The sequence below is a fragment of the Camellia sinensis genome, chromosome 13, assembly GCF_055761805.1.
Source record: "Camellia sinensis isolate YWXY chromosome 13, ASM5576180v1, whole genome shotgun sequence".
NCBI classification, from domain to species: domain Eukaryota; kingdom Viridiplantae; phylum Streptophyta; class Magnoliopsida; order Ericales; family Theaceae; genus Camellia; species Camellia sinensis.
In genome coordinates, this window is record NC_138973.1 from 11,470,113 (window position 1) to 11,483,137 (window position 13,025).

The 13,025-nt window shown below is 35.4% G+C and overlaps 1 protein-coding gene across 1 annotated transcript; it reads right to left on the reverse strand.

The window, feature by feature from the left end:
- Window positions 1–6,192: 6,192 nt before the first annotated feature.
- LOC114293178 (adenine phosphoribosyltransferase 5) lies at window positions 6,193–12,515 on the reverse strand. Its single transcript, XM_082901456.1, has 7 exons — window positions 11,987–12,515; window positions 11,760–11,870; window positions 9,298–9,390; window positions 7,260–7,409; window positions 7,076–7,134; window positions 6,695–6,767; window positions 6,193–6,469 (listed from the first exon to the last, which is right to left on the reverse strand). The coding sequence occupies exons 1-6, from the start codon at window positions 12,075–12,077 to the stop codon at window positions 6,696–6,698; spliced, it is 576 nt and encodes a 191-aa protein (XP_082757582.1). The 5' UTR covers window positions 12,078–12,515; the 3' UTR covers window positions 6,193–6,469; window position 6,695.
- Between the last annotated feature and the right edge of the window lie 510 nt (window positions 12,516–13,025).

A 13,025-nucleotide genomic window follows, 5' to 3' on the forward strand; every position in this document is an offset into this window, starting at 1 on the left:
TCAATAGAGCCATCAGAATGTGTTTTGATTTTGTAAACCCATTTGCAGCCAATTGCAGTCTTGCCAGGAGGAAGATCAACAAGATCCCAAGTATGAGCTTTGTCCAAGGCCTGGAGTTCATCAGTCATAGCTTGCTGCCAAAGAGGATTAGTACAAGCCTCACGATAGGAGGTAGGTTCATAAGTAGAGAAGGCAGCAGATCCAACAATATAATCACGAAGATGGAGAGGAGGTTGAGTTACCCGGCGTGGTCGACCCGTAGGAGGATCGGTGGGAGGAAGAACCGGTGGAGAAGGAGGTGTGGCAATAAGAGGTAGACCTTCAGAGGGAGCAGGCTGGACAGAATCAGGAGTCAGCAAGGGCGTCTCGATGAATGAAGACCCTGTATCAAAATCAGCAGAGAAAAGATCGATGGAAGGATTAGTAAACAGTACAGAAGTGGAAAGTGTGGGTAGGTGAAATGAGGAGAGCGAGGAAAACATTTGGTGTTCCCAGAAAACGACATGGCGAGAGATACGAAGACGTTTAGAGATAGGATCCCAACAGCGAAAGCCTTTATGTTCAATTCCATATCCAAGAAAGCAACAAAGACGAGAACGAGGTTCAAGTTTGGTGTGTTCATGAGATTGAAGAAGAACAAAGCAGGCAGAGCCAAAAACCCGGAGATTGGCGTAAGGAGGAGGAGTGCCATGCAGACGTTCAAAGGGAGTTTGATTAAGGATGACAGGGGTAGGAGCACAGTTGATAGTGTAAACAGCAGTGAGGGCAGCTTCCCCCCAAAAGTTTTCAGGACAGGAAGAAGACAGAAGGAGAGCACGAGTAGTGTCAAGGATATGCCTATGTTTCCGTTCAGCGCGGCCATTTTGCTGGGACGTGCCAGCACAAGAACGATGAGGCAGTGTACCATGATGCTGAAGAAAGGAAAGGAAATCTGAATCCCGATATTCCATGGCATTGTCAGAGCGAAAAATTTTGATGACTTTAGAGAATTGGGTGTGGACCATTTGGGCAAAGCGATAATAAATGTGTTTAAGTTCAGACCGATGTTTCATGAGAAAAAGCCAAGTAAATCGGGAAAAATCATCAATAAAGACAACAAAATAACGAGATCCCCCCATAGTAGGAGTAGGGGAGGGTCCCCAAATATCCGAATGTATAAGATCAAAAGGTGCAAGGGAAACAGAAGTACTTTTATTAAATGATAAAGCAGGTTGTTTAGCAAGTTGACAGGGTATACAATCGAAATGATCGGGAATTACATGACCCAACTGTCCACTAGAAACCAAAGACTTTAAGCGATTAACAGAAATATGCCCTAAGCGACAATGCCAAAGATGAAAGGGAGATAATGAGGAAGTAGAGGTAGGAGCAGCGATCTGAGGAGAGGTAGGAACATGAAGGTGAATGAGTTCATAGAGACGTCCATGCTTACGGCCGATCCCAATAGTCTGCCCCGTCTGAGGGTCCTGTACCAAACAATCAGTAGCAGAAAATGTGACAGTTAGACCAAGTTCACATAATTGACCAATGGAAATAAGATTTAAAGTGAGAGCAGGGATATGATAAACTTGAGGTAGAGATAAAGAAGAGGTGGAAACAGTACCAACATGACGGACAGACATGAGGGAACCATCAGCAGTATGAATGGAGGGAAAAGGAGGAGATGAGGAGGAGGAAGAAAAGATAGTAGAACTGGAGGTCATATGATTACAACAGGCAGAGTCAAAATACCAAGAAGAGTTACCTGGGATTACAGACAAAGCAGTAGGAGGAGGTGTACCAGATGAGGAGAGAAGTTGTTTGAGCATGGCCTCTACATCTGTCGGAGAAAAGCGAGATGTAGACGGAGCAGGTGACTCAGAGAACTCCGCAGAGGCAGAAGCATCAGTGTGATGAGACTGATTCCCGGAAGCAGCAGCAGCAGTGTGATGAGACTGATTCCCGGAACGATGAAAGTTTCCCCGGGAAGAGCCACCGCGAGAGGAGTGGCTGTTGGAGGATGATCGGGAAGGATTGCGATAACAATCCTGTTGTAGATGACCAGGACCAAGTTTGTTGCAGTAGCGGCAGGATCTGACGGGGCAGTTGACCAGGAGATGGGTTGAAGAAAGGCCCCGATTCTGACAATAGAGGCAAGCAGTGGGCCGCTGGGTAAATGATGGCCGGGACGGAGGAGTGGCAAGAACAGAGTCCACATGATGAGTTTGAAGTGTACCAAGACGAGTCTCCTCTGAGAGCAACTCAGAAATTGCTTGTTCAAGAGTGGGCAATGGATGGCGATGAAGCAGAGAGGCACGTACGGGCTCAAAGGAGGAAGTAAGAGCCATGAGAAAGTGCACCAATCTTTGCTGGTTGCGATAGATAGTAAATAAAACAGCATCTTCGTGGTTATGCCAAGTTGGTTCCGAAAGAGCAAGCTGATCCCAAACAGAGTACATTTGAGAAAGGAAGTCATTAATGGACTGAGTGGATTCTTGGCGCATGCGATGAAGTTGGTTCTGAAGTTGATATTGATGGGCAAGACCAGTAGTCTGGTATCGTTCTTTCAAAAAATTCCATATGTCTTTTGCAGGAGTATTTACAGAGTCAAGCTGAAAGCGACCAAACTGAAGACTGATAGAGGTAATAGATGTATTACGAAACCAGGTAATGATTTGGTAATTTTTACTGTCCCATTCCTCAAGTTGGTCTTCATATGTAGCAGTATGAGCAGTAGTTTCAGTAGTGACACTGTCTTTAACTGGTTTAGTCACATCCCCGGTGACAATTCGCCAGAGCTTCTTGCCTTTGAGGAAGGAAGACATGGCTTGGGCCCACAGAACATAGTTGGAACCATTCAAAATAACGGAAATGGGATGGGAGGCATCAGGACGATCCATAATACGAGTTGAGTAGGATTTAAAGCAAGAGGAATAGACCTGTAGGAGCAAAATTAGGTAAAACAGAGTGTACCAGTGAGTCTGGAAGGTCGAAAATAGCCAGGAAAGGTATGCTGGACAGAGATGATGTCAGCAATGATGTCAGCGGCGCACGTTAGCAGGCTGCAAGAAGGAGCACGTTAGCAGGAAGCGGCAGCGCACGATAGCGGACAGGCGCAGGCGCGGCGCACGGTAGCCGTTTTGGCGCACGCGGGTGCACTTTAGTGAAGCGGCGCACGAAAGGCGCACAGTAGCAGGCGCGGCGTACGGGAGTGGTAGGGCTGACGTCAGCCGCGGTTGTGTGGGCGCGTGGAGGCGCGTGGCGGAAGCAAGGTGCAACAGATGGCGCGTGCGGGCGCGTGTGAGAGTGGTGACGGAGGTGGTGACGCGCCGAAGACAAAGGTGGCGCGTGAGGGCGCGTGGAGCGTGTTCTGAGGACGGGCTTGGTGCCGTTGGAATCGTGAGGAAATTCCGAGCGGTTTGATGTATGCCACTGTGTACGGGACTAAACACCAAAATTGAAAATTGCCAGAAATGCAACACTGGGCTCTGATACCATGAAACAATAATTTGAGAGAGTGATAGAGAATAGAGAGAGAAAGACTGAATTGTTCAGTTGTTATATATCTGTGTAATTACAAGGAGATTTACACCTCTCTTTTATAGAGAGGAAGAGGGACATTGGGTGCCGTTGCACCGAAAGCATAAAGAGAGAGAGGGAACAACAATTATGAAAGCATAAACATAATAATGGACTACAATGATGACTAACACTACTAATATACAATATGAATATACAATATACTAACACCACCTATGATATAATGTTTTGATTTTTTTTTTTTTTCCTTCACTGTCAGCTCAGTAGAATTTCATTTAGAGTTCTACTTTTAAAACTATCTATTACTATCCTATATAAAAATGAATGTAGAAAAAAAAAAAAATTTAATGAATTTAAAAATAAAATATATATATATGGATAAAATGTAAAAAAAGTTGAAATATAAATTAAATATAATTACATTTCATACATATATTTTTTTCTTTTAAATTTTTATTAAAATTTATGCGGCAAATACAATTTATGTATATAAGTAATCAATCCTAGCCCAAAACAATACATCCGTGACCCTTATTGTAAATTTACTTACCACCGTTACATTACAAACTGCTAGTAAAATAACAAGAATACAAGTTTCATAAAAACTTAAAAAAATAAAATTCAACTAGTGCGCGTATCATATCTTTTGCTACTCTCTTCCACACAAATCAAACACCCAACACCCACCTCACAATTTTCCCTTTTAAAGGGATACCAACCCTTCCCTAAGTCACCCTGCCCCCTAAACCCTAGTCAAGCTAGCTAGCAATGGCTGCAGCCTCCAACCTAGCCACAACCATTTTCATTTTCTCTCTCCTCCTCCTCCTCTCTTCCTTCTCACCACTCTGTAGTGCTTGTGATCCATGCAGGCCCAAACCAAAGCCCTTGACACCTCCTCCGGCGAGCCCCTTTTGTCCTAGAGACACGTTGAAGCTCGGGGCTTGTGTTGACCTTCTTGAGGGGTAGTCAACCTTGTCATTGGTTCACCACCCTCCGGTGACAAGTGTTGTCCTTTGCTCCAAGGCTTGGCAGACTTGGAAGCTGCGGCTTGCCTTTGTACCGCCATTAAGGCTAATGTGCTCGGGATTAACTTGGACGTGCCCATTACGCTTAGTTTGCTAATCAGTGCATGTGGCAAATCCGTTCCTCCCGGTTTCCAATGTGGCTAGGAAATGGTGGCCATTTTCAGCCACTTCGTGCACCACCATACTCGGTGCAGTTTATTGGGATGCTTATGACTTTTTTGTTTTTTATCTTAAAGCCCGTGTTGTTGTGAATTTAATTTGTTAGATTGTCTTGCAAATGTGTTGTTTTAGTGGTCAGTAGTGGTTTGGTGTGTTTGTACGGTTTCTTAAGTTTCTCATTGTGTTTTATTTTTGAATTTTCTTTTGATTCGGATTGTGTTGTTTAACTAGGGTGATTTGTGATTTGTTCTAATAATAACATGACAGGATTTTAAAATATTTTTCTTTTCGTTACAGCTTTGCCAATTACTAAATATGATGAATCCTATCGTGTAAATCAATTACGCTCAAGGAAAGTCTCACATTTTAGTCTTTTTTGAAAGATTGATTACTAATTTGCTACATTGACACAGTATTTTTAGACTAATAAAAATAATAATTATGCGATGAATGAAGTTAACATGATCTATCTTGATCTATTAAATAAGAGACAAAATCGGTCCAATTTGTTTCTTTTACAATTAGGAATACCACGTCCCCATGCCAAATGATAAGCACAACATTATTCCATGAAAATATGAAAATGATTCCCAAAAAAAGGAAAAGAAAAAAAAGGCCTCCACACTCACATATGTAACAAGTGCTTTGGATTCTTTGGAACTTTCCTTGTATTTACTCATCGGCTACGTTACACGGACTCGGGTGCAGATATTGGGCGTAGGTGTGTATTTAAAGGTCGAACACTTTAAAATTAAAAATTAAGGATACGTGAATACAGATCTAAATTAGGATACGGGTACGGGGATACGTTAAATAATTATTTTTAAATATATTTATTATATGAAGGTGAGTTTAAAAAGTTTAAGGAATAACAAATTTTATTAAAAAAATAACAAATAAATAATAAATAAAAATTATAAACATTATTTAGACATAAAATAAATTATATTATATATTATAAAATAAATTATTTTGATTTTAAACATAAAAGTTATGTTATTTATGATATATTATATTATATAATATTTTTTTGAATAAATAATATTATATTAATATAATTTATATTATATATCATTCAAATTATATTAAAAAGAAAAGTCAGAGAAAGATTGATCAAAAAAGAAAAGAGAGAGAGAGAGAGAGAGAGTGTGACGAAGAGACTTCGCAGAGACGACGGAAGGGGAAGACGACGAAGAGAGTTCGAGATCGAGATCAAAGGGAAAGATGACGGAGCACAATACATCGACTTCGCAGATCGATCAACTTCATAGATCGATCGATGCTCTGCAACCGATTGAAGTCGAAGGCCAAGTTCTCTCCTTGCTCTCTTCTCTTTCGATTCTTCTGCCGTATCCGTTTCTAAGGAGTCGTATCCCGCATCCCTACCCGTGTCGTGTCGTGTCGACACGAATTCCTTCGAAATTCTAAAGAGTCCGTGTAACATAGCTCATCAGCACAGCAACAAAATACGATGAAGAAAAAATAATAATAATAAAAGATAAATATGTAATATATACTTAAAGTGAAATAAATGTCATGTCAACTAAACTGTGGATAGTAGTAGATTCATTATGTGATTCATGATTGACTATCATATATCTCATTACAGCATACTTTTTTTTCCCAATCATGCTTTGTTCAAAACCGTTCATGGAACCTGACAGCGTCTGAAAGATTCAGTTGTCCCCTAAAAACCCAAAAAAGAAAAGAAAAGAAAAGAAAGAAAAGAATCGGCCCAACCACCACTTTTCTACACATAACTCAGCCTGCACAGAACAAATTATACAATAAATAAATAATAGAATGGGTAAATAAATAAATAATTATCTCAGTCAAGAACAAGAGGACTGCAAAATAAATTTATTATTATTATTTTGTTGAGATTATTCATATCAATGACGAGCTATACTCGATGCCCATGTTCTAAAAATGCTTCTTTTTTTTCCCCCCCTTGATTTATGATGAGGAGAACAATGTTAATGGGATTATACCTTAACAACGATGTTCTACTTGTCGTGGCTCCACAAGAATATAAAGTGGCTTTCCATTCAATCTGTGTTGTCCCTGATAGATATCAATTGGTCAAAATTTAAGTTATATATGGAGAGAGTACCAAATAGTAGCAATTGTTAATAGAATATAACTGAATATAAATTAGAACATATTTCAGTATACATATATTTCCAAACACAAGCCAATTTCTTCACCAACAGTCTGAAAAACCTAGAAGATAGTTGGAGATACTCCATACATTGTGCTCGATTCAATTGAATCGAGTACAATTTATGTTCAACACATTCATTAAAAACACATTCAAAATATCATTTTAGAAGCGATAACGCGTTTGGAGATCAAAAAGAAAGAAGCATTACCTCGACCTCAGGCAACCCAACAACACACGCGCATTCAACCACCTCAGCCCCTATGCGTTCTAGAAAACGTGCCATTTATTTATTATTATTTTTTTTTTGGAAGTGAAAATAATCAGTAGAACGAAAAAAGAGAAAAATGATATAGTACAACTAGGAACGGTCTAATTGCTGCAATTTTTTTTACCTAGAAGTCGAATTGCTGCAGAGAGAGTTCCACCTGTAGCTACTATATCATCGATTACCACGGCTCGTTCACCAGGCTTAACAGCACCAACATGCATCTCTAGACAATCAGTACCATACTCGAGAACGTAATCTTCTGAAATTACTTCCCCTGCAAAATTCATCGATAATTATAGTACTGTGTCCTATATCAATAACTAAACTAGCTTTGTTTTGTTGGTATTTTTCCATAAATAAATTAAATAAAAATGACAAAATAATAATAATTATTATTTTTTATTATTAAAGAATGAAATATACAATAAACTATAGAACTAAAAAAAAAACACAAGAATGAACTAGATTACACCATGGAACATATTACTAGATGGATTCAAATGGATATATAAAATAAAAGATAAAATACACGAAAAATTATTTAAATTTAAAATTTTGAAGAATAAAAGATAAAAGATGCAAATCGAAACCTGTGTAATATCACAGTTTCTTTAAAACATATTCATTGTCTTCCGGTGGGTGCTGGAGGTACGCCAACGTCTGTCTCCCAAGATATGATGGTTGAAATGAGCTAATGCAGAAGCACCATCTGAATAGCTTCGGTGAACTTGACAATGGAGCGCTCTCTCTCTAACAAGAACCAAATAAGGGGCTAGCAAAGAAGATAGGAAAAATTTTCTTTGGTGTAAAATAAACATCTCCAACTTTTTATCTCAAAACATTACCTCCATTTTTCATAATAAAATCTCTCTAAAATTCTTTTTTCAAGTTGGAGGGGAAATGCCTCTATTTATACATGTAGGAGAATCTCTAACCATGAAGGCTATATATCAATAGGGCCATCAAATCCCTAGAGTTACAATGGTTGAAAACCTAGAGCCAATTCTCATTCACAACTCAATGATTTTGACTCATTGTTTTTATATTGTAATCTTCTCACTTGAGATAATACAAAACCACTCAAACCCATCTCAACTGCCGGTTGAATCTCACTTTAATTTCGAATTAAAATTGCCGAAAAATCATTCTTTTCCAACATGTTTGACTAGCTGCAAAATTGTTCATACATACAACATCTGAACTAGTAAACCATATATGGATTGATTGGAACATTTAACTTTTTTTTTTTCCCTCCTCTTCTTATTATTATAGTTCCATCTAAGAAAGTGGAGTGGTGAATGTGTAAACCTAGCCCAAAAAAATAAAAATAAAAATTCAATGGAGTATATTTACAAAATTCCAACAAGCAATGGGCATATAATATATACTAAGAATCACGGATACGGACATGGATACAGAACACGATTATTTTAAAAAAATAGGAATACAAACACGGCAAGGACACAATAGTAAAATATATATTTTTATATATTTTTATTTGCTATCTAGATTAATATTACATCCACAAACAATCAATATTAACAAAAACTAACTCTAATTATAATTTTTGTTCGAAAAAACACTTTTAAATTAACACTTACACTTTATATCTTTTTTTAAGGATGATCTATTAAGTATTTAAATCTAAAAAATAAAAAAAATAAATATTTAACATTCATTAAAAGTACTAAATAAAATGAGAAAAAAGAAAAAAGACAACTTGACATGTCCCTAGTGTGTCTCCGAAGTGTCCTCGACATGTCTCCTGAAAATAAATAAATTAATTAAACAAGGGGACACGACGTGTGATGTGTCCCATACGTGTCTCCGAAGTGTCCGTGTATCCAATATGAATACGGCACTTATTTTAAAGTGTCAGTGCTTCATATAGATTATACATATAGGTGGTGTTTTGGGAACTTGATTCCCAGATTTTTTTCTCATTTTTTTTACTAAATGACAAAGGTTTTGCAAAATTAAAAAAATAAATTCAAACAAAATATCATATTTAACCCTATAATCATTTCACTTTTTCTCTCACAAATATCACATCCAACCACAAAAAAATTTATCTTTCTAAACACTAAAAATTTTTTATCCAATAATATCCTACAACTAAAAAAACCTATATAAAAACTCACTTTCCAAACACCCACATATACCTGGCAATTTTCTAGGTTTACGCAATGGAACGAACTTTGCACCAATAGCTAAGGCGATAGACGGACCAAACATGAATCCTCTAGCTTCTATTCCTGCATATAATCCGATCACACAGCAAAACAATCAAAGAAATCAAACAATCCATATTTTCAATTAAAAAAACTCACCTATACAATGAGCTCTTATTTTAATTTTTCAAAATTAATTTAAATAATCATATAATATTTGAAAATATAATAGTTGAATTTATATATATAGATAATACATCATAGATCAAATTATAATTATGAAGTTGAGAGACCAGTTTCTAATGATCCTAAAGCTTAATGCAATACAGATTTAACCGATTTGACATTAATCTTTTTTTATGTTAAATTAATATTAGTTTACATCAATTTTAGTTAGTTACAGATGAAATATTTATATATATAGTAATTAAAAATGTATAAAAATATTTCTTTTTATCATATTTTGATGTGTCAATGTCTTAATTTATGTCTGCATTCATGTCCTCGTCCTCGTCCGTATCTGAATTCATATTTATATATCAGTGTGCTTGCTAAGGTGCGAATACAATACTTTAATGAGCAATAATGCATGGGTGATCTCATCTTTGAACTCTGTTTACTTGCTTCAATAGAAAATTTTCAAACCCAGTCAACCAAAACTTTAATAAGCCATGTGGCCAAAAAAATTTGCCAATATTCACCCACAATAATTTTTGTGCAAAACAATTTGAAAATTCAAAAAACAACTTCAGAAGTGTTCCTTAGAAATTGAAAGTTCTCAACCAAAAAAAAAAAAAAAAAAAAATTCAAAAACAATTTTCAGTAACATAACAGTTTTCCGAACAGATTTTTTGTGTTAGTTTTCATTTTTTCTATAGTTACAAAAAATGAAAACCATAATAAGCTCATGCTTTTTTCTTTATCTTTTTCTTCAGGGTTTCATTTAAAATTTTATGTTGATATGAAAAGATTAAAAAATATATGTAAAAACAACACCCAATTATAGTATGTATATATATTTCCAAGCATTGACTAAAGTTAGAGCAATCTTTCAACCCAAATGTCAAAAGAGTACAACAATTAAAATTGCATTTTTTATTTTTTTATTTGCATAAAACGTGGACAATGCCTAGGAAGAACAAAAACAGGAATTCCAATTTGAAAGATTGCTCTGCTTTCAAATAGAAATAACAAAAGTTATTCGCAAAACTATAAAACCAAGTCCAAACCCAAAAAAAAAAAAAAAAAGAAAAAAAAAAAAAAAAAAAAGACTACATTGTCCTCAAGCCCACCCTACTTCAATGTTACTTATCCATAAAAAAAAAAAATATTCTGAATGCTGAGAATTTGAAGTTTGTGATTAATATTCATTATGTGTGTAACACAACCAGGGACGAAATCAGAATTTGATTACCGGAGGGGTCAAATTTTTTTTTTTGTTTTTTTTCATCATATACACAAGAAACACATATATGTATAATATGATATATAAATTATATACATAAAAAAAATTTAAATACTATAGAAGTAGTTTCAAATAGGATGAAGAAGTTTTTTTTGGCATAAAATAAAAAGAGAATTCAAAATAAAAGAAGAATGACATATATATTTTTTATACTGAAAGGTCATTTTATGTATAAAATAATATATATATATATATATATTTAAAATTTTATGGCAAACAATTTTTACAGAAATAGGAGACTATGTCCCCTGTACTCTTCTCCTAGGCACACAACATATCAAATTTAAATTTTTCATCACCTATTTTAAATTCTCAATATTTTAAAATATTTTAGAAATAAAAAATAAACTCAATGATGGAAGAAAAATAAAACCTTCATTTCTAATTTGCTAGTCTAGGAGAGAAAGAATGGTTAATTATATCAAGACCTCTCCAACTATTGATAAAGATTAATTTACCACCTTATAACGGAATTAGTATATTTTGATCCATTAACTTTAAAAATACATTTCATTTTCCCATTCAGAACGGTTATTTGTATGTACTATTTTACAATGAAGAAGTTAAAATATAGGAGTTCACAAGAAATGAAAGACACAAATAAATAAAATATACACACACAAAAAAGTTACAAACGAAAAAATAGGAAGTTGCACACAATTATTTTTCAATGGCTAGTTAAAAAAAGCGCACACACCAAATCATATATGATAAATATGCAAGATGAAACCCAAAGGGTGTTTTGTTTTTTTATTAAAAAGTTTGTCTGATTATTAACTTCACGGCTTCACAATCTAAAAAATAATTAAAATTTGCGTAAGTTAATCCCAACATCTCATTATATATAAAATAAAAGAAAAAAAAAAAAGTAAGTGCAAGACGAAAAAAAAAAAAAAATTACAAAACCCACACACAAAAAGAAAAAGAAAAAGAAAAAAAAGTGTTTGTGGGAGAGAGAGAGAGAGAGAGAGAGAGAGGGGGACAATACCTGCAACAACAGAGATGTCCATGTCCCTGTATCTATCAACAAAAATATCAACAGTGTCCTTGAAGGCCTTGTGGTTCAATAACAAAGTCGTTATGTCTTGAAACATTATTCCTGAAAAATCAATTCCAATATAGATAGAGTAATATACATACACATATGAAGTTTGGAAACCAATAGTAGTAAACAAGTAGAAACAAAGGAAGCAAATTTAGCAGAAAGAAACAAACCTCGTTTAGGGAAGTGAGGGACTACTCTAATGGCTTCAGATATGGCTTTAAGCCTTGGGTCTCCCTTCAGTCCATTCTCTGCTGCAAACATCTCTTCTCTCTCTCTCTAAAACTGGTTTCCAGTGATGGGTCTTTTGCTTTGAGTCAATTGTGCAGTGTAGTCTCTGCTTTCTCTGTTTCTATGGTTTCCAAGTTCGGAACAGAGCAGAGGAAGCAGTATTTTCCCTCCAGAAATAGAGTGGAAAAAACAAAAACAAAGCTCTGTCTTCTCTCTCTCCCCCCCTCTGAGTGTGTCTTCCATGAGAGAGAGAGAGAGAGGGAGAGGGTGACTTAAATAACATTTTTTTTTGCTGTTGGCCAAACCAAAGCACTAGTGATGAGAGACAGAGACAGAGACAGAGACAGAGATAGGGATAGAGAGCCAGTCTCGCAAGGGAGTTACATTTGATCCCTTGAGCGCGTGCACAACATTAGTTCAATGATAATTAAAACAATGCGGGATTTTAAAAAAGAATCCAATTTGAGTGACGATGAAATAATGTAATGAGCCTCAATTTTTATTTGTTAGAGCAATGAGAGGGCTGTGAGAGTTTTACCTTTTATTAGTGTTTATCTAATTTAGATTTGATAACATATATTTATTTTTTCTGTTTCAATCATGACATTAAACTTATATCAAATGAAACGGGGATCAAATTTTTCATCAAATTAAGAGAGTATTTAATCTTTCATCAAATTTTACAGATGACTATTGATGGATGACCGGCTTAGAAAAATTTTACCAAAAATTTGCTCTAGGTTGGACGACCGGTTAGATTTGATGAAACGATTGGAGCGCAACATATTAGATCAAATTTTTATTCAAATTTAATAAAAAAAAATTGAGTAAACGTTGAAGATACTCTAAATTGTAAGCAAACGTCGGAGATACTATAAGTTGTAAATAGGAAATGCAACAAATATTATAAACTCTGAAAATAATAATAATAAATTTATAAGTAACTTTAAAAGTTGTACCAAACAATTACTTATGGCATAA